This window comes from Dromaius novaehollandiae, chromosome 6 (genome assembly GCF_036370855.1).
Source record: "Dromaius novaehollandiae isolate bDroNov1 chromosome 6, bDroNov1.hap1, whole genome shotgun sequence".
NCBI classification, from domain to species: Eukaryota; Metazoa; Chordata; class Aves; order Casuariiformes; family Dromaiidae; genus Dromaius; species Dromaius novaehollandiae.
In genome coordinates this window covers 44097172-44119109 of record NC_088103.1, presented here as the reverse complement: position 1 = coordinate 44119109, position 21938 = coordinate 44097172, and the positions used below count along the sequence as shown (strand labels likewise).

General features: G+C 35.8%; 1 protein-coding gene across 13 annotated transcripts in view; it reads left to right on the top strand.

The window, feature by feature from the left end:
• ATE1 (arginyltransferase 1) overlaps positions 1-21938 on the top strand; it is a 95199-nt gene that overhangs the window by 37234 nt on the left and 36027 nt on the right. For all 13 annotated transcript variants that reach the window (XM_064514326.1, XM_064514330.1, XM_026105548.2 and 10 more), the window contains 2 exons: positions 1930-2111; positions 6703-6802. In XM_064514326.1, the coding sequence (XP_064370396.1) occupies positions 1930-2111; positions 6703-6802 (282 nt within the window). The remainder of the gene's footprint in view (positions 1-1929; positions 2112-6702; positions 6803-21938) is intronic.

The window sequence follows — 21938 nt, the reverse complement described above, 5'->3', positions numbered from 1 at the left end:
GAAGGAAATTATTTATGCAGGGGGAAATAAAATCTCTTTTACCTGTTACTTGTTTAAGCAAGTCTGCATTATATTGCAAATTGCATTTCCCATTGATATACATAGGGTGTCCATACCATTTTTACTGTTACTTTGATAGTTGAGAAATGAACTTAACCTGTGCTGAGAAATCCTTAGAGAAAAATTATTCTTCTCAAACTTTGACCAAGTCACTGCTTGACTGTGTGCCTGCTTGAAAATTTTTGTACTGACTCCATGTTGTCTCCTTTGCCTATACTGAAAAGCTGTGGATGTTATGTGAAAATACTAAATAAGTAAACTTCTCATAAATGAGGAGAAACCCAGCTTAATATACTAATATCCTGGTTTAATATCCTCATATACTGCAGAATTCAGCTCTTGGATATATGATCATTTCATTTTTACAGCATTTGTAGCTACATATCTAGTTTTATACTATAAAATTATGTATAAAAAGGCAAATGTTTCATTATGTGGCCTTTATTTTGGGACTTATTGGTTGGGTAAGTCAGTTGAAATGATTTTTGTTCATGTGATTGATTTCTTTTGACACATGTGGTAACAATTAGAATAACTTCTATTAACCATCATCTTGTAAATCTACGCTACTGTATCAAAATACTTGATTAAACCCACCTTCTGTCGTTGTAATGCAAAACAGTTGGTAATAGTAGGTAATATTGTCAGATTTATTGAGTGAGAAGCAGCTTTCTGAAGATCTGGCAATACAGTGAAAAACATGACTAGATGGATAATTAAGTTGAGCACTGTGGAATTTGGGATTAAAGTAAATTTGACATTAGAGAAAATGGCGTGCCAAAATTGGTTGTGTAATACAGTTTAAATTAGGAGATCATTTCCTTCTTAATTTGAAGCTTCAGTTTCTGGCTTTAGACACTTTACTGAGTATGGATGAGTACTTCACTACTTGTTCAAATGCAGAATATGCACCAAAAGTAAGGTCCTCGGTGGTCTGGCAGAAGATACTCTGTTGCGGGCTGACCGAAAAGAAGCTCTGCAGATTCCCTTGCAGCAGAGCGTTTGGGATTCTTGGATGAAAGTTACTTAATTGGTCAAAATAAATGTAAACAGTAAGCCTTTCAATTCTGTGTATAAATGCTGTCCTCAAGCAGTTTTAATGGACAAACTGAACTGAGAAAGAATTTTGTGGCCAAAGTGATTCACTTGCAGTGCTTGGGGGAGGGGGACGGGGGCGGGAGGCAGTTGTAGCGCCCGACTCTCAGATAGTCGTGGGTTAAGGTAAGTCAAGCATGTCTGGCTCTTTCCTGAACATAATCGCCTTTCCCCGACCCGCTTCCCCTCTCCCTCCTGGCACTGGTGGCCATTGGCAGCATGGAGAAAAACAGAGTAGCGTCATTAACTGTGACAGGACTTGTTGGAAGAGCTGGACAGTTGCAGCCAGCTTTGAGGAAATGCTGACAGAGTAGTGTAATGCCTGCACTTTACTTTTTGTAGCCTTTGCACTTTGTCTTGTTAAAGAGTGAGTAGGTCAAGATTAAAGGCCAAACTGTGAAAAAAGAATATGTGCGGAATTTCTATATATGTAATCATGCACTGAACACTTAATGAATCACATTGCTGTTTTACCAGTCCAGTACTATAAATGCTAGATGGCAAGGGCTATTTTCAGACTCGTATTTGTGGTGTGTGATATATAGAGTTTACTGATCATGAATACAGTAAAAATCACAAATGATAGTGAACTTGCACCATCTTCCCTGCTACTAAGATTTTTTTTTTCCTTTCTCTATATACTTTGTGTATCAGAGTATATCATATTTCTCACAGTATTTACTTTTCTCTTAAAAAACCTTCCTAAATTCTTTTTTTTATACTGAAAGTATACCTGTTGAATTACTGATCCCTTTTTTGTTTTGTTTTGGTTAGGCAGAGAATCTTCCAAATGGACCAGATTGTGGCTATGGTTCTTTTCACCAGCAGTATTGGCTAGACGGGAAGATAATTGCTGTAGGAGTAGTCGACGTCCTTCCCTACTGCGTGTCCTCTGTGTATCTGTACTATGATCCAGACTATTCTTTCTTATCTTTGGGAGTCTACTCTGCATTACGGTAAGGAGAAGTTCTTGTTCTTTAGTCAGATATTATAGTAATAATTGATACTTTTTCCTATATTTGAGTTTTTGATTTTATATCCTTTACTGGAAACACTAGCAAAGGATTTTTTTTCTTTATATTCTCTGCAGGTGGTTGCATTCCAAATATGTTTTTAATAGTCATCTTTAATTAGGCTGTACAGAAGATTTAGAGGATTTTAGTATTGTAGAGATTTTAGTATTTACAGATTAAGAGCAAACAGAAACGAAATACCTAATTTTTATTCACCCAGAAGATAATTTTGTATTGTTTAGTTTCAATAAGAAAACCTTTTTTTTTTGTTGGAGTGATTTTCCCTTTGACTCTTTTCTTAGCTCTGTCACCAAATGAAATTAATCATTTTTATCGCTGTGTGCACACTGAGATCATAAATGATCATAAATAACAAAGCCTCTAAAAATAGTTGTGTTCTGAATTAATAGTTTCCCACTGTAGTAGCATTTAATGTATTTTCAGGTATAATAATCTCATTATCTTCAGAAAACTTGATGGAATAATCCTATGAATTTTAAAGCCTATACTGATTATCAGCCTAGTTCGGTGTCTGCAGAACAGTGGGAGTAGTGAATAATTCATTCCTCTGGGAATAAGGTCTGTATGGTAAATTGTAAGCTACTGTTTTTCCCCCATGAGCAGTTTTGATTCCATTATTATTGTAAATAAAAAAAATTAAGTGAGTGGAAAAATTTGTGCATCTCAATTGTTTGTTAGGTTTTTTTGCCGCTGCTTTGCTGACACGAAATGAGCTGGTCACAGACATGTCAGAGTTCCCCAGAGAGATCCTAATGAAGTGATTGGCTTTGAACCATATGTCAGACCCATCTATTTTCAAGTTTCTCTAGGTCTGAGAAGTCCTAGCAAAAATCTTTGACTTTTCAGACTCGTACTACACTCTGGTACCGTTGTATGTGATAGAATTCTGAGATTTAGCTTTCCTCTTTCTCCAAAGCATCTTGTCTGATCGTACCTTCTCTGCAGATAGAAGCTTCCGAGCTACCCCAGTGTATAGTTTTACGCACCAGAAATACATGACTTTTGAAAAAAAGAAAAACTATTTTTTTAGGAAGTCTCCTCCATTCACAGTTACTTCATATGCTTTTGTAACAGCTAATGAACTGTATGCAATTCCATCTTTCGGGACCCTAACCACTCTTTATTTTTTTAGATTTTGATTAGTATCTTCTGATTTTGTGAGAACCTTTTTTGAATTCTGCTTTTTGAGTGTATTTTTCTCTTCATAATAGTGATTTTTGTGACTTCTGAATAAGCTTCTCATGGATTGTTCAAATGCGTTTGTCAAAGGGTTTCCCCCACAATGTTTGCTGTTGAATTTGCTGACATCACTCTAAGGGTTTATGGTTGGTCAAATGAGGTTCTGCAGCTGTGCTCCTCTGCATCTCTAGAATGTGCTGGGCTTCTAGCAACCATATGCTTAGCCAGTTTAGTTACTGATCAGAACACTGTTTGCTGTAGCAACCTGATTAGTGAGCTGAATTGGCTCAGTGAAGAGCATGTTAACAGCAAAGCTGGTGCAAGGACTGTGGTGGGATCATGCAGCTGGGGATGGGTGTCATGAGCATTAATGTAACTGATGGTATAGCACCTCCACTGATTTAAGTCTAGCAGAGTCTGAATCGGTCATTTTGTGATGCGATCACTGACGCTGGCATTTTCATAAAATTCGTTAGAGTTCACAAATGTTTAAAAAAAAAAAAAAAAAGTTTGAACTTCCATGAGTGACAAATGACCTTTTTTGTATCTGGAATTTATCTGAATGCTAAAAATTTGTCTGTTTTTGTTTTTTTCTTTTGTTTTTTTTAAATGAAAGATGATCCTTCACAATAAAATACTAAATCTTCCCAAGAGCTGTTTTTTAGTGTTTGTACGTATCACATTACTTTGTGGAATAAAAGACTGACACAATCCATGCTTATGAATTCTTGAAATGGTTTTAAATTTTCTACATAAGAAATTTTGAACTTTATGTGAATGCAACACACTTGCATGGTTCAACTAGTGAAAAGGCAGATTATAAATTCTGCTGCATTTAAGGCAATAAAAATGCGCTCCCAACAGTCTTAGGGGGAGCCAGCCTTGTTCTTTCAAAGAGGGAGGGGAAAAAAATCTGAGAGTTAGGGAAGGTTTTAGGGAGTTGCAAAGGAATCCGAAACCTTAAAAGCTGTTGCCAATTTTACTCTGAGGAGATTAAACTTCATTGCAGTCCTATCACTTCCAGTTCATGCTATTTTGAGAATTTTTGATGCTGACTCGTAGAAAGGATGGGATTTGACGATAATTTGAAATATACAGGAATGTAAGTAAAAAATGAGGGGAGAAGAAGCTGCTTGTGAAATACCAGTCTTACCAAAGGAAAAAAGCCAACCAAATACTGAGTGGATTTCATTCTGAGTTGCAGGATAGGAAAGGTTTAACAAACCTTCCCCCTACTGCCTGAAATCATTAATAGTAAACAGTCATAGCATTCATAATCTTTCTTTTGTGAGAGAGACATACTTGCACTTCTTTTGAAATGGGTTATGTAGCATTGAAGTACTAAGTCTGAATTTTGTATTAGTGAAATGAAAATATGTATATAATGGTATATTGCTTATTAGTTAACTACTCTTGCCAGGTGTTAATAGCCATTATAATTCTTCAAATATGTATCATAACTGAAAGTTTTTCCAAAAGAGTAGCTTCAAATCTGTCCTCCCTTTTCCATAGGAATGATTTAGGCAGAAAGAATGCAGGTGTGTGTTAGTTATGTGATACTGTCAAATCTCTTGGCTGCACCCAACGATGTAGTAAGAGCATTCTCTTGTGCTGGAGCCCTGTGGGGAGAAGAACGCACTCCCTAAATGCTGTGCAACATTGCTCTTTCTCACCTGCTTTTGGGAAGCTATAGGCTTATGTATGGTCATCTGTTCAGTGTGGTAGTGAGCTTCGGATCATGCCAGGAAGCTGGAAGAAGCCACAGCTCTGCATGAGACTGCACGAAATTCTGGTGCTTCAGCAGGGCCAGTGAGGGTTAGGGGAAAAGAGAAAGATCTTTTCTTGTTCCTCCGGTAAAGCTGTGTCTGCAGTGGGGTTGGTGGAACAGGTAAATGAGAGATAAAGCAGGAACTTGAATTAAAAGAGTCTCTTATCTAGATTGTATCACTGGATGCTGTAGTACATGTGAGGACACCTGCAGTTGTTCTAAGCAATCTAGCTTTGGTATTGTGTGGACTAATTCAGTTTAGCCCTTAGCAAGCTTAGACAAAGCTTTGTTGCCCATAGTTAGATTGCTTCTGCAGCCCAAGTTATCTCATTACACTATGGTTTACTTACTTTATATTTGAGTCTTTTTGTTTTTGTCTTATTAAATAGGACAATGTAGTCCAATTGCAAACAATATTTAAGCATATTTGACATGTAAAGATAATGTTTTTTTTTCCTGTAGTGTTTCAGCTTTTTTACATGAACTGCAAAAAGGTTTTGTTTAATTAGGTCCAGGAAAATCTGCATGATTAAGGTTGTTAAGGTTGTTTAACTTTGTGCTGTAATTGTCTTAAAGATTATATATGTACGTGAAGTCCATGTTTGTATATTTTTGGTAGTACATAAATCTCACTTTCATCATCAGATATGGAGTAACTTATTTCTAGCAATTCGTTTTGAAAAGGATGTGTATAGATACATAATTATAGTAAATTTGTGATGGATTCAGCAAAGTACATTCAACCAAAACCAAATAAATGTAGGTTTTCAGTACATTTGAACATCGTCATTACTAACGTAATTTTGAAGTGACTAAAAAAATGTATTTGTACATGCTTCCTATATGCACATTCTCATATCCTCTTAAATATTGAAAGTAATAATTTAACATCCCTGTTCTGTCAAATTTGATAAAAATTGTAACTGCCAAGATCCAAATGCTGTAAAGAAGAGTGTTGTAGTGGAAACACTGGCAGAATCTTGGCCTAATGCCAGTAAAATAAAACGAGAACTTATTGTGGAATACATTGATGCTTCTCTTCCAAAATAAATGAGATCATACAAACAAACATGAGATAGGTGCTTTTGTTGCATGAAGGTGGATGTTTTTACATGTAAATTGCTAGAATGCAAACAATAAAACAAACAAGAGGCTTATCCTTGAAGCTTATTGATTTTTAAAAATCCTATGATGTTGTCCTGAGCTGTGTTAGCCCCTCTGTGTACAATAGGGAGGCCAGATTTCTGTGGAATTCCAGTGTCTATGAATATTAACAAGAAACCTGTTAAATGGAGGCTTTTAATCACTTGCTGTTTGAATTTCAAGTCAGTCACTTGGCAAGGCAAAATGCATAAATAGAAGGTTTTTAGCATGTGATTTTGTTTGTTTACTTGCTTTTAGCATTTCTTTTGAGTTTATAGTCTTCTTTGTTTACTTAATCAAAGTCTAGTTCTTTCACTGGCTCAAGAGCCAAGTAGATGTAAAATATTTCCTCTGTGAAGAGGTAAAATAAATATAAGAACTGTATTCATAAGTAATTAATCTTTTTTTTCTTTACTTTTGTAGGGAAATTGCTTTTACTAGGCAACTCCATGAAAAAGCTCCTGATCTCTGTTTTTATTATATGGGTTTCTACATTCATTCATGCCCTAAAATGAGATACAAGGTAAAGTTTGTTTTTACTTGTTTCCTTAGTGTATGATTATTCAAAGTATTTGACAGTGTTCCCAGTAATATAATATTTTGTAATTATCATTTTGCATTTTAATGTAGTCTTCATATAGTTTAATTTGAATGTTGGTTACTATTTAACTTGGCTTGGTTTTTGTTTGTTTGTTTGTTTTAGTTTAGCTGCATGTGGTATTTATTACAAATTGGCTTGCAAGCAGTTCACATGAAGAGGTTTTCCAGGCTGTCAGATAATAGTGTGTGATCACCTGGGTATCTCATATTTACAATTTATCTGGCAATAGTCTAAAATTCTCTCTTTTTTTAGGTTTGATTGAATAGTCGGGGAAATGTTGCTTAGTGACTACAGGCAATGATAACATGCCACCTTGGTCTTGGCTGTCCTTGTTTTTTTTCCTTTTTTCTTTTTTTTTTTTTTTTTTTTTTTTTGGTTAGAGATATGGGACTTACTCTGCAGATCAAACCCATGAGAAGCTATGGTTAGTAGCTATTTTGAGTAGAGCCCAGTAGCAGATTTTTGAAGAAACGGTCAGGAGATTCCACAGAAAGTTTGGAATAACCAGTCTGCCCCCAGACCTCCTTTGTAACACGTTAGCCACAAATTTGCTTAAACCTAAGTGCCCGAGAGTTTCTCTCTTCTGTGTTTTTTAGACCTTGTGAAAGTGGTATGTTTTCTCTGTAATGTGTGATTGCTTTTTGAATATTACTATACTATTTGAGCATACTGAATAGAAATTTGCCAAACATTTGCATGTGACCAAATATATGTTGTTAATGCATAATTTTATTTTCTAAAAATGTTTCTAATATGGAAATATAGCTCATAAAATAGGATTTTCATGGTTTTTGTTTTTGTTTTGTTTGAAAGTATGCTAAAAACCTTGCAGGTTTTTTTTAATAGCCAAAAAGTTGGGAGGGTTCATTGAAGTGATGGTTGTGAAGGAAGAGCCATTTCATCCTTATTGTGGCCTGTGCTACAGGTGACCATAATAATTCATTTTTCTGAAGGTAACAAATTCCACCCTCCCTCCCTGTTTTTTTAAAAGATGCTTTTTCCTTTGCCAACTTGAATGTATCATCATCATTTGCTAGCCAAAGCAAAGAGAGTGTTGACTTTGAGGCAAATCATTTGGTGAATTGGAAAATAATACCTCTGTAATGTAAAACTTTGTAAAGAATATCACATCACCATCTTGAATTGTGGGTTCTGATTACTTGTTCTACTCTTTGGTAAATATTAAAAGGTTTGGGATGATTGATTTGTGTTGAGACACTACAGAGTAACATCCGTTGTCTGTCCTACAACCTACATAGTTCAAGACTTGTAATGAGAATGTATTCAGTTTACCAGGGCTCTTCAGTAAGAAAAGAAACTAATCTGACTATAATGACAAAAAATATCCCAGTTCTTTAAGATATTGTTGCTAAGAAAATTTTGGTTCAGCCATTTGTTTTAATAAAACATGAACTTTGTATCCTTGAATTAAATAAAGCTCATACATGAGTCAATGTATTAAAGTAGCTAGCAAGCTATTAAAATGTGGAGATTAAATGCTGTGAATATGGAACTTAACTTCCATAGCCATTATACATTTGTATTACTTACAACAATATGGAATCTCTTCTATTGAGACTGTGCTGTTATTTGAAAATGGTTGTGTCACGAATATAATCTTCTAGAGATGCTTCTAGTTTCCACACTCTAATAATGGAAATTGAATAAGGTGTAGTGGGGATAATCTTAATTTTTTTGCACATTCTAATTCCTTAAACTTATTCTTCCCTTACTTACACCTGATGCTTCTCTGACATCACTGTGATTGGTAGAATATACGTTTTAGCCTTTCGGAAACCTATCCATGTCAATGTACTTAGATAATTCAGTGTGGCCAAGTATGGAAATCATTCTACCAGGGGTAGGGGAAAAGGGAGAGGAAAAAAACAACATGTATTTATTCAGAACACCCAAAATAGCAGGTAAGGGAGTGCTCTCTGGGAGAATAATTTTATTAAATGAGTTGCGAGGGTCCCCCCTTCTACTTTTTTTAACGTTGACTAAATGTAATACCACTGAAAATACAATGGATATTAATTCTGTAGCCTTTACCCTCACTGAAATAAGTTTTAAAACTAAGCTTTGAAATGCTTCTGGATAATGCTACTACTCTTGTGACGTGATTAGTAGTGGTAAAGTAGTGACTTTGCAGATTAAGTAATTTAATTTATGTCTGCTTGACTTACATTACATTTTGCAGACTTTGCTTGGTTCCAGTTTAATAGAGATATTAGAGGTCCCCTTCCCTTAATGACATTAGTGTGGAAGAATGAAAGGAAATGGGTGGACATTGTTAAACAGATGTCATGGTAAGCAAATCAAATGAAGGGAGGAAAAGGAAGGGGCTGAAGAACTAACGACTGTTTCTTATGCTCTGCTTGTAATGCCCTTTGCAAGTTATATGTCCTAAGATGTTTGGAAAGCGAGGCTGGGCACAGTGTTACGTGTTTACATGAGCAGTGACTTATGAGGAACGTTTGCATGCTATACTTGTTTACTACGAAGTCACAGGATTTTGGAAAGGGTTGTACTGGGGGCAAACTCTTTCCTTCTGGTGTCTGACTGTGATCAATAGAAATGCCTAAGCTAACGTTTGCACTTGATTTTTGAAGTAAACATTGTACTGGAACCTTTCCAGCAAAAACACCTGAGCTTTGACTACTGGTTTGCTTCGTACTGTCTGCTAGAGTCTGGATGCTCTTGCAGCTGACATTCTCATTCGGGGTGCAGAAGGAGTAGTGACTTTATGATGTTGATTTAAGCAGTTTGACAGTGTTTCACTTTGCATGAAGTAAAATTCAGTCTTATGTGCAGGATTTGGTTGAAATAGTTGGGGGTCTGTGCAATGAACTGTTCTGCTTGCTTATATTATAATCCAGGACTGGTACATTAGTATTGTCCACAAAAGAACATAGAGGAATGTTTAAGTTTTAAATACACGTGAGTCCTAGTTTAGATGTGTAAATATCCAATGGTAAGCATTGAAGTCTTGTTCTGCATGGGTGCTGTCTTGGAATGCAAAGTCTAGACATCTCTTTTGGATTCTCCTTTTCTTGTGGATGTAAAGTAATGATCAAATATCAATTTTTAAAAACTGATTATAGGTGATCATTATGTAACAGTGACTGAGCCGTATCTAATAATAGCTTTTCCCTTCTGCAGCAGGTCGTCTTGGTACATTTGTGTCCTCTAATGAGGTCCAAGGCACAGACTGAATATTTTGCTGAAGTACTGATTTCTCATAGTAAGGATGCTAAGGACAGGATTCCTGTGGCACAGTAATACAATTTAAGATTTCTGAATTTTCAGGGAGGAAGTGAGATAGTTAAAGAATATCTTATAGCCCATGGATCAGACATGTAACTACAGAAGTTCTTAAAAGGGACCTGTATTTGACTCTCTGCTGCCTTTTCTTCCTTCTCTTTACCTTCACTCCCAAACAGCTTGCATTTGATGGCAGCGTGATTTAAAACAATGGAGTACCAGGTAAATTACGTTAGATGGGGGAAGAGACTATGTAGAATATTAGACTATTTTTTAGTTCCCAGCTCTTCTTTATTCCCATTTATGAGTTAATCTTTATGACTGGTAAAATAAAATATACATTAAATTGAGACAAAGGGATTTCTGTAGTCCTGTTAACTATATTAATATGGAAAAAATATTATAAAAACATTAAGCAATGGCTTTATTCCACTTTTTCAGGGTAGGTTAGGGTAATGCAAGATTAAAATGGTTCTCTGAAGAAATTCATGACCTTGTGGTAAAACTTCTCAGGCTCTGTTAGATGTGGCAGTTCTTATGTTGGATAAATAGTCTTGTGGAAAATTTTCCAGGACTCAGAAGATGCAAAGTCTTTTCCTTGATGCATTTTGGACTCCATGAGAAAATTTTAAGTACAAGAAAGTATTTTATTTTAGAGTGATGTTGGTCTCAAACTTGCTTCTCGATTGTTTTAATACTGTATCTGTGATCATTAATGCTTTTCAGTTAATGACACGTTTAAAAACATATTTATAGAATTACAGAGATAAAAGAACGAGCTTTAGTCAACAGTCATATTGAAGAGATAGTTGAGAGGATCTTGGATTTTTTTTGCTATACTGAGCATCTGTCTGTGGTATCCCACATCTTTCAGGTTCGAGAATTATACTTTATGGCTCTGTGTTACTAAATTCTATTCTTCCAGTCCCTACTGAGCTCTGAGGTTCTAACCTACCCCCTTCTGTTCTTTCTATCGCAGTTCTTTGATGCTGATTTTTGAATCTCGTGGTGGCTAATACTAAATAGATTTTGGCTTTGTGCTTCTGATCTAAATAATCAGTGTACTTGCTGCCCAGCTTTTATCATTAAGGTCTGTGACCTTAAATCATGTTTTCCTCTGAGTTCTCATATTGGGAAGGGGCTGTTGGTGAAGTTTTCGATGCGAATTTCCTGACTTCTGGGCTTTCCAAAGCTTTTTCAATGTCAATATTTTCATGCAAATATTGCAATTTGAGCACACATTGTTACTTATTTTGGCCAATGTTCTGCTTTCCCTGAAACCATTCCATTAAATTTGTAAATAAAAATTAATGTACTTTGAAGTGTGTAACAGCTCTAATATCTTCTTGCTGTGTTATCTCTGTGTACCATTTTAAGCCCATTCTATGATTTGAAGAGGTGTTTTGACTGAAATCTTTATCCAGACTTGTATGCAGGCCAAAGTAAATGGAATTATTTCAAACAGTCTACTTTGGTATCAAGGCATGGCCAGACTTCAGATAGATGGAACACTAGAAAGGGTTCTGAAATGTCAAAAAAGAAACAAAAGGCTGATTCATCTGTGATTAATCATTCTTAAACTAAATACCTCAGACTGACTGTGGTCTTAAGCAGTGCCCCTGGTATTTTATAGAACTCTAGAGCCGATTTCTTTGGCTGATTTTAGGAATTTCAGCATCATTCCTTCAGCAGCAGTGAAATATATACAGTAGTAGCCTGCAATTCCACCTCCACAAAATCTAGTATTGTGTGTTTCATTCTCAGGAGCCCTGACTCTTTCACAGTTCCCTGACCATGGAATTTAGTTAACCTTTTCAGTAAGCTTGGATTTGCTGTGTAAGCTGAAATGAATGAGGGAAAGAGACTCAAAGCAGAATGTGATCCTCTGTGATTTTTTTTGTTATAAGCATATGCTGTTTTGATTCTGCCACTGAAGTGCTGACAGGTTTGCAAAATATGTCACTAGTTCCACACGACAAAGAGCTGGCATTTTTGTGCCTCCGTGATGGATTTCTATTCAGCATGTACTTAAGTTGCTACCAGTTGTCAGCCTGCTTTTCTAAGTGATGCCACAGTTTACCTTGACAATGGGAAAAGATGATAAATTGAGGGAAATTAGGAGGACTGGGACTTGGTCTGCTCAAGTTTGTCAGCACTTGTATTCATGACTTTTCCAGGATTAATTTAAAAATCAACTAATTATTTTAAAGTCAATGCTTGTTACAAAGGCATGCGTTACCAACTATTAATAAAGAACCATAATATGTAGGTTGAAAAGCCATTGCCTGCTCTTAAAAAGCAATGCAAGTTCTGGCAACATAGGGGTATCGATTTGTGACAAGACTGTTTAAAAACAAAGAAACAAAAGCCCCAAACACCCACAAACATACCCCCTGAAAATGACAAGAATTGCAAAGTGGGGCAAAAAATCCCTGTTTTATTTTTCAGTGGCCTGTGTCCGTATGTCGTCTTAACAGTTACTTTTAACTCCCTTCCTTGTCTGTTCCTTCCTCTTCTTCACTGGGCTTCCTCAATGGTCAGGATATTACTCCACGTTAGTATCAGCAGCTCACATTGAACATTCATTTCTTTGAAGCTGTGAACTTATTCTGTGTGTTCATTGTAATGGTTTGGAGAAAAGATTACTGTTATATGTAGACTTTTGGCATTAAAATCAAAGCAGTTTTGAAAAAGTCTCTTAAAATGGCTGGCCTAGACTTTCAAAAGTATTTTGGAGGATTGGCTTAGCTGTAAGGGAAACATTTTAAGGGACTTTATCTTTCAGTATACGTGTGTTAAATGCTTCTGAAAATCAAGTTGCTTTAATATTCCTCAGGTTGTAACTAGCACAAAAAACCCTTTTGTGTCTGCATATTTTATCAAATGTGTTTTGACTAGGAGGTTGGCTGTCTGTTTTTTTGATCTGATAAGTCATACATTCTGTTACATTCAGGTTTGCAGAGTCCCTTGCAGCTTGCTGTTACTTTTTTTTTTTTTTTTCCTCTCACCTTTCCTCCATAAAATCTTTCTCCTTTCACCTTTCCTCATCTGGAAGACTCGTACTAACCACCAACTACTTACAGCACAAACTGACTAAATGGAACGTTTCAGAATAAATAGCTATGAGTATGTAAGACAGGATAAAAAATACCATAGGAGAGCAATTTTTAGTTCTTGCTATAGTGTTAGTGATAAATATTTTAAAATATTTGTTAATTACTTTGGATGGTACCTTGCAAAGTGTTTGAGGCCACTTTCTCACTGCTTCATTATTAGATATTTGTGTCTAGGTTGTGAGTACTACGCCACAATATGAGCATCAGAAAGTGTGAATAAGCAGATGCTCTGTTCTGGATACAGTAGCCATTACTGAATGCTGACAGTGGATTTCAACTTCGGATAATCTCACTTAAAAGTGGAATATCAGTTTCTGTCTTATTTTTATAGTCAGTAGTTCCTTCCTTACTCCTTTTTTATTTTTTAATTAACCACTTTGTTTTAATCTGAGTGTAGTTGGTGGGTTATTGTGTTTTTCGTTGGTGCACGTGCTGAAGCTGTGCTGAGTTTCACGCAGCAGGGTTAAAACCGGTTGGAATCCCATTTGAGTACTAGAAATAAATAACCGCTCACAGCCATCTCGTCTTTTTTAATTTTATTTTTCCTTTCTAAGTGTTTATAATCAAGATTATTTTTTGTCAATTGGAAAAAAAATGCAAAAATATCCTTCTGGCTTTATAGTTCTAATTTTGGAATTGTGTATTTCTTTTTAGTTACTTCAAGTTCAAGAAAACTGGAATGTAGTAAATTATGTAAGCAATATGTATATTTATGACTGTTTGTATAGTTTGTTGACTTCTATCAGCGCAGAATTAAATGTCTGTTGTATGGGTTTTAATAGATGTGTCAAGTGAACACATCTTTCCCATTACTGCACTGTCCCTTGAGAAAATAACGAAGAAGTCATGTGTTAAAGATGGACTTTAGGGTGTGAGCACTTTGTATAAGCTTTGAAGGTATTGTATCTGAAACTGCTTTTGTGGGATAAAGTTGTAATTGCAGGATGTGGCCTTGCTACAGTTTCAGTTGTATACCCATAACGCTTTACTTGGTAGGGCTCCATTTCTAAAACAAATTTCCTCAAGTTTAGTAATCCTTTCTCTCAACACTCAAGTTATAAGCCCCTATACTGGAGAAAAGAATGTTATTAATTAGATGTAGGCCTTCTTAAAACAATCCATTTTCCATTTGTTCTGGTTTTTTTTTTTGTTTTTTGTTTTTTTAAGAAGCTCTCCTTTAGGCTATTTCAGAGAAATATTCAAAATCATATACTATGTCTTTTAAGTGATTCCAAAGATGAGGTGATTTAAATATCATACAAATGTGAAGTGTCTTTGTTCCACGTATGATGGGTAGATGCTTGTACATAAAAATATGTGTATTAAGGATTCATGATTCAGATGTTCGAAAGAGTAAACATTAAAAAGTGATAGGGATGGTATTAACTACTTACATATGCACATCAATAGGAGTAAGTGCTACACATTTTAGTTATTAAAGGAATTCTGTTAACCTGGGACAACCTTCTATCACATTTCTTTGATATGTGCAGTTTTGTTAATGTGTGAGGCCAAAGTAAAATAAAATGTAATGTGGCTTTCACAAAAGCGCAAGAATAAGAGGTACAGTTCAAATTGTAGGCCAGTTCTGTGCCAGTTGATGTTTTCAGAGCTTTCATAGGTTAACTTAACTGCTTCTGTCAAAAATGGCTGCTAAAAAGATTTATTCAAAGTCAGGATGAGAAACCTGAGGCAAACAGTAATTGGAATGGAAATAGCTGGGAGAAATTTATCATGTCCATTTTACAAGGCTACATAGTCAGAAATTCACTGCTTATAACTGACTTGCAGTAAATCTTATATGCTGGCTTATTTGTGGACTCCATGGCAACTATTAGCAATTAAAGTGTGAACCATAAACTGTGAAATTTATACACAGAAGAGGTGTGGTTTTCTTTTCTTTTTTTTTTTTTTTTTTTTGAATAATGTACTTCACAATTCACGTGTCATTCATTTTTCCTATTGATCTGAGGAATGAGATTGCAGCTTATGTTTCAGAATTTTCCAATTATAGTTCTATAAATCTATTAATGATTGCTACTAAGTATAAGAATGCACAGAACTGAATGTATTTGTAAAATTTCTAACAAGCAAATGAGTTAATATAGTGCTGTTTAGTCAGTGTCATTTCATTTTTTCTGTTGTTGATTAGATCATTTTTTATGGTACTGCAACACTAGTTATTCTTCTGAGTTTTCTGTCCGCCTGTCTCTTTGGGTATTTCTCTTTTGAAAAAGTGAGGGAATTTAAATATGCGAGACAGACATCTTAACTATGCCATGATGCAAAAGGTTAAAACGTATTTATGAAGGCAGTGACCTCCATTCTTCCAAACAGTGATAGTCTCTGTGTGAAGCTGTTCGTAGCCATGCTAGTCTTCAAGTGTCAGGCAGAATACCAAAGGTCTTGTGTTCTGCAGAAAAAAACAGCCCTTTAAATCTGTCGCTGAGGTGTAAGTCATTGAAACACTGGTCAGTTATATCTACACACCAGATTTATTGAATCTGGGAACACTTGGAATGTCAGATCTCTCATTTAACTTAAAATCGTGTTGCTCTTATTGTATTCTTTTTTTATTTTGCTGATTATATTAGCTTTAATTAGGCCATATTGTCAAGTGGAATTTATTTGATTTGAAAGCCAGGAACTCCTGCTTTTTCTGGCTCTGCCATATTTCACCTTGTGGTCTTTACAGTAGGAGCTGCCTGACAAGTCTGTTAATTTACACAGAGGTGTTTTTTCTCCAATTTTCCAGGAAAGATTTAACAGTATATACTTTAATGAGGTCTGGTCTTACTAAGACCTCATTAATTTTACAAAGATATCACAGTACACGTCTCTGAAGTGTTACATTTAATCTAGATGATGGTGAATCAACAATTCATTATTTTGAGTGATTATTTTCTTTGTATGAGTTTGTTCAGCTGCTAATTGTTCTGAGTCTGCAAGTAAATGTATATTAATGAGATTCTATTATTTATCCCCAATCCTAATATTAAACACAATGCTTCTAAGAGTCTGGCTTACAAAGTTTTCTGTGTTTTATGACAGTGATTACTAGGCACTAGTACAGCAGTGTTGTTTGAATAAGAACTAGAATCCCAAATTTCTGTAAAGGGGAATGATTTGGAAACTGATGAGGAGTAATGGAATCATAGAAAGGTAGAGGGATCACAGACCTTGAGGGATTATGTAGTCCATCTCCTTATCCTGAGGCAGGTATTGTATGTACGATCTTGTATATACTCATATTAACTGTAAGATCCATTGGACATATATCTGTCAAAGATCTCACACATCTTACACATATCTCCATGTATTGGAGATTATATCCTTACATATTCAAGTGCTTTGCTGGTCTTCCCATTCATTTTTTTTTCCTTATGTCCAACCTGATTTTTTCTTCCTAAACTATATTACATTTTGTCCTATCTACCACACATAGAAAGAACATGTTGTTCCCTTGTATTTTACAACACTTTTTCTGTACTTGGTGGCTACTGCCATGTCTCTTCTTGGACATCTTCTATTTTCACTAAAACAAGCAAACAAAGCCCCTCAGTTTCTGTAATGTTTTCTCCATGTCAGACTTTCTAAGGTCCCTGTCATTCTTTTTGCTGTCTAGTGGACCTCCTTCTGTCCTAGAGAATGGTGTCCGAAGTTGGTCCTTCCATCTAACGCCTTCCAATGCAGAGGGCAGTTTCTCTAGGTTATTTATAGAATGTGAGTTATTAATTGGATTGTATAAAAGAAGATATTAGACAGTGGAGGCAAGGAGAAAGGATGGAAAGAAGAAAAATGGGAATTGTGGGATTACAAAGTTTTCAGGATGGGCTAAACTGAAACTTGATCTAAGTTATTTTTAGTATCAACACTTGTGAATAAATGAATATGAAAATGCCATGGGTATATGGTATTGAATCTCTTTTCTATTCATTTTGCTGTAGTTAAGTAGCTGTGAAAAGTTGCTTTTTTCTTTTTTTCAGGAGAGCATATTGCCTTAGATCAGGTGCCAAAACTTACAGGGTTTTGAGCTTGTTCCTCACGGTAGCTAGTAGGAATCGGCTGTTCAAAGAAAGTAACGAATTAAGAATAAACAAAATCCAGGGCAAATATGCTTTAGTACTGGGATTACAGATGATAGTAATTGCCATTTCACAACACCATTAAACTGCTGGTAGGGGAGGAGCTTATTCTGTTATTCTGTGGTAGCCGGCAGCATTATTTAGGTGTGTATGTCTTAAACAAATCCGTAGCCTCTTTGTATTAGAGGCACCACATTCCTATTCTGAGTTTATGGAGCCTGGCAGGCTCCTGGATGATCCCATGTTTTCACTGATAGTATCATAAGGGCAAGAGAGATCGGAAAGATTGTACAGAGCAGGGCACCAAGCAGAAGAGTCAGTGAAGAGGCTAGGTATTTTTGTTACAACTTTGTTAAAGATGTTGATTAATAAAATCAGTGCACAAAGGCTTTCAGAGGTTACTGTATTGGGGATGCCTAGAAGGGCAGCTTGGGAGCTTGGCAAACTGTAGTCTTTTGATTATGAGACTGAGATCCAAAAAACTTGTGATTTCCGAACACTACTTTGGGCTTTCAGTTTATCATATAGGGGACTTAACCACTGTTGCAAACTTTTTGTTCAGTTATTTTCAACTGAATAACTGGACTGTACTAAAAGGAATGATTAAACTTCTTTCGGTACTGACACCTGTTAACAGTAGTTATTTGCCATGTTATATATGAAGGGTAGTTTTGAGATGCTTATTAAGTTGTTTCCAAATGATTAGATGATTTTTTTTTTAAATAGAATAGTATACTGTTTGCTCCTCCTTTCTCACTCCTAATAAAACGGTGATTTGAAAATGTTCACACAAGTAAAACTGAGCTAGAGTGCCAAAGGAAAGGGTATAAAACTGGTTCCATTGTTAACTAATTGAAGAAGAATGGGTTCATGGAGCAAAAAGTACACAGGAACCAAATTCTTTGTTCATCCCAACACAGATGCACTATTGTTTTATGGATGGTCAGAAGACAAGATGAGCCTTTTATTCCACTGATCTGTTGATTTTTTGTTTGTTTGTTTTACATTAAGGCTAGTGTTCTGGAGGGCTACTTACTGCTAATATTTTCAGTAAAGCTAATCCCCAATTTCTATCATGAATGTGTTTTTTACATTCTTTCCATTGTACTCTTTACCAGCTGGCATGGTGTGGCTTGCTATTAGTTGTTTTAAATTATCTTCCTTTGAAGGGGGAGAAGGGGAGAGATTGGCAGATATTTTTGTGTTTCAGTATAAAGTGGTCACTGAGAATGTTGCGGGACTTGCTGCTCTTTGCATCCTCCATTTATGCCTTAGAGGGGCAGTTAAAGGCAGAAGGACATTCAGTGAAATGGAGTAGCTCAGTGCTGTGATGAAGGCTGATGTGAGGAGCTAGAGAGCCAGTCTGGAGTTCTCCCCTGCTTCTCGGTTTGGGCAGTCTGAGGACGCGGCTCCTTAGGGAGAGGCTTCGTGGCTGCTCCTCCACAATTCCCGCTCGAACGTGGCAGTGAGAAAGGATCCAAAGCATAGCAGCCATGCGGCTTTAATTATTGCAAGATGGTGGTCTGTGTTTCTCGTAAATCATTGTGTAGTTTTGATAGAACTCTTTTCAGAAGAGCTTACAGAAACTTAGTTTTAGAAGATAAATTTCTTTCTCAGAAGATTGTCTGTTTCACTGTTTGCTGCTGGTGACTTAATGGGTTTATAAACACAAAATGATTCCCAATCAGTGGGGAGTGATAAAGAAATTCTATACTTGAAATTTGTTCTTGATCACGTTGATGACCGGATTGTTAGTCTCAAACATCTATATTAATAGCCCCACCTTCTGACAAGATTTTAAGTGTTAATAAATTTAGCTTTGCTATTTATGAAGTGTAAAGAAATTAATGTGATGATCCAAGAGAAAGATGATATTTCTCAAGCCAATAACCATTGAGTTGGAAAAGTTGAAAACTGCCACAAAAGTATCTGAAATCTTTAGTACCTTATACGCTAAATGCTCTGTTAGAGGCCTTTTCTTTAATACCCTGTCTCTGTGGTGATTATGTGTCTTTAGAGCAACAAGAAAACAATGAGTGTGAACTTTCTCCTGAGAGTCTCTTCAAACTGCAAATATTGTTCCTTCCCTGAGATTTATGAAGTCTTTCTAGGTGTAGGGCCAAATCCTTGGCGCCTGGTTTCTGACTGCTTTAGGTTGCTTGGAAAATGCAACACCAAGAGAAAGCCCCCCTGAAGGGCCAGAGGGAGGGAGACTTCCTGAAAGGACGGGACGGGGTGGCCAGCATGGAGTACGCCATGCTGCTGCCAATCCGCGTCAGCATCATGGCCTCAAAGGGCCCACTGCGAGCTGCTCTGAATTACAACAGCTTTAGATGCTACCGAGACTACATAGGAGGCAGAGAACTGTTTGAGCCATTTTTGGCCGCTTGCCTTTAGACATGCAAATCTGGGTTAAACTCATGTATCACTTTTAATTTGCGTACAATAATAAGCATTTGAGTATTATATTGTGTTGCTGTGTAATTCAGAAGTGTGCTAAGAATGCGTAGAAGTGCATGAAACTGCTTTCATGTTTCAAGATACATGTGCACTTCAGTACAATTGGGAGTTTTATTGATTTTTAAAATAAAGTGGGGTGATTGCCTGGGCAATTTTACTCTTTTTATTTTCACTCTGAAAAAAAGGAATTATAAACTGATAGAATGATAACAAAATACTTGTGCAGTTCTACTTCTAATATGCACCTAATTTTATATTCGAATGTATGTTCAATGTACCCTTGAATGACTGAAATTTTGTATGATAGGACATATATAGTGTATGGAATAGTTAGTGATTCCAAACTGTTTGCCTTCAAACTTGTGTTCTTCTGTTAACTGTTTTCTCTATAATCATCTTACCAAACATCTGGTATTATAAGTGTTGATGTTTCAGCTCAAAGACTTTTGGGATACATTAATGTTAAAAGAGACTGCTTTCCAAAACATCTAAGTAGACTTTTTGTACCTTTTAATGGTAATAATTCAGGTTAAAGCATAATAGTGAATTTGTTCTAACCACTTATGAAAATGGTGTTGAACTTGGTCAGTTTTACAGAGCCACAAGTGTGCACATCTGCATTTCTGTTGCTAGCAGATGCAAAATCTGCACACAAAATTACTGCTACAGAATTTGCTGTTGTATTTTAATTTGTTCAATTTTATATACTTAATAAATGGACTTACTTGACAGTATTAGGATTTAAATATTTTGTTTATAGTAAAGGAGACAGTTCATTAAAATGGGAAGGAGTTTGAAAACAGGTCAGCATAAGAAAAAACACAATGAGAGGATATGATTATATTTTTAATAAACTATGTCCTCAGGCAGTCAGCATACACTGCAAAATAGCTTAACAAAAATTCAGTAAATTTATCTTCTCATTTACTGTAGGCTATATTTTCTCTGTGTTATTCCTATATTTGTTTGCTATTTTATTTGGATTCCTTCCCCACTCCTTATGTTTAGCATAGTCCCAAGAGAGACTTAGATGCGTTGAAGTGCAGAAACTCTGGGGCTCTCATAATTCAGCATTTCTTCTGGCAACTAAATACAGCTACAGTCATCTCAGTTTCCAGTGCGAGGTTGAGAAGATGAACAAAGCTTGTACTGACTGTGATGTTAGTTCATATTCTGCTTTCTGCAGTGTTGTTTTTTTTTTTTTTGGCTTTTACAGTAGGTGCATTTGTGCACTTGTAGGGAAGGTATGATGCCTCTCTACTTTTGATATTTTTATTTTTAGAAACCACACACCATCTCTTCTGTGAGGAAAAAGCTCGCACTTTCTCACAGTATAGATTTTTGTCTCATCGAGGCTGTTATAGTGTGATCAATAATAGTTTCAATTCAGATGTTTGGTCTGTGAATTCTGAAGTTGGAACTTGGTGAGATTGAATGGTCTCATACCCAAGAACTGACTGCTTGGGGAACAAATACTCAGAGGGGAAGAAAGTTGGATAAACCAATACTTAACAAACAAAATGGAGCTAAAATTAGAGTGCTTATTTTATGAATGAAGATTTACAAATGAAATAAACATTTTTATGGGCTATAGAAGAGAGTTCTTTTAAAATGCACTTCTGTGATGCTCTGAATTTTTGTATAAATATTTTTATTTGTTGTATTTCTTACTGTTAAGATTTAATTTCTAACTCCTGGTTGGAATGCTATGACAAAGTGATTTTTTTTTTCTAATCTGCTGATGTAGGAGAGGCAAACAGATTTAGAATTTTATTATTAGTATTATTATTGTTCCTGATAACATGAATTGTGGACACTTGAACACAATTTTCTTTTTAATTCTGAGATTTATCACTGTCTTGCTTTTTCTCCTTCAGATTTTTACTGTGTGTATTAAGGATTTGTTAACTTGAATTTTGCAATATTTAGTCTAGGTCTTACAGAAACAAAGGATTTACTAAAGGTTTTATTAATAAGCTTTCCTGTGCTATTTCTTTTTCCTTGTCCTTCTACTACTACACTCTTTCCTACTGTCCTAAGATTAATGTTAACACTCTTTGTACCACTGCTACCTGTTAAAGTTGTTTTTGACACACAGTATTTGTAACTCAGCTCTTCTCCCACCCAGTTGCC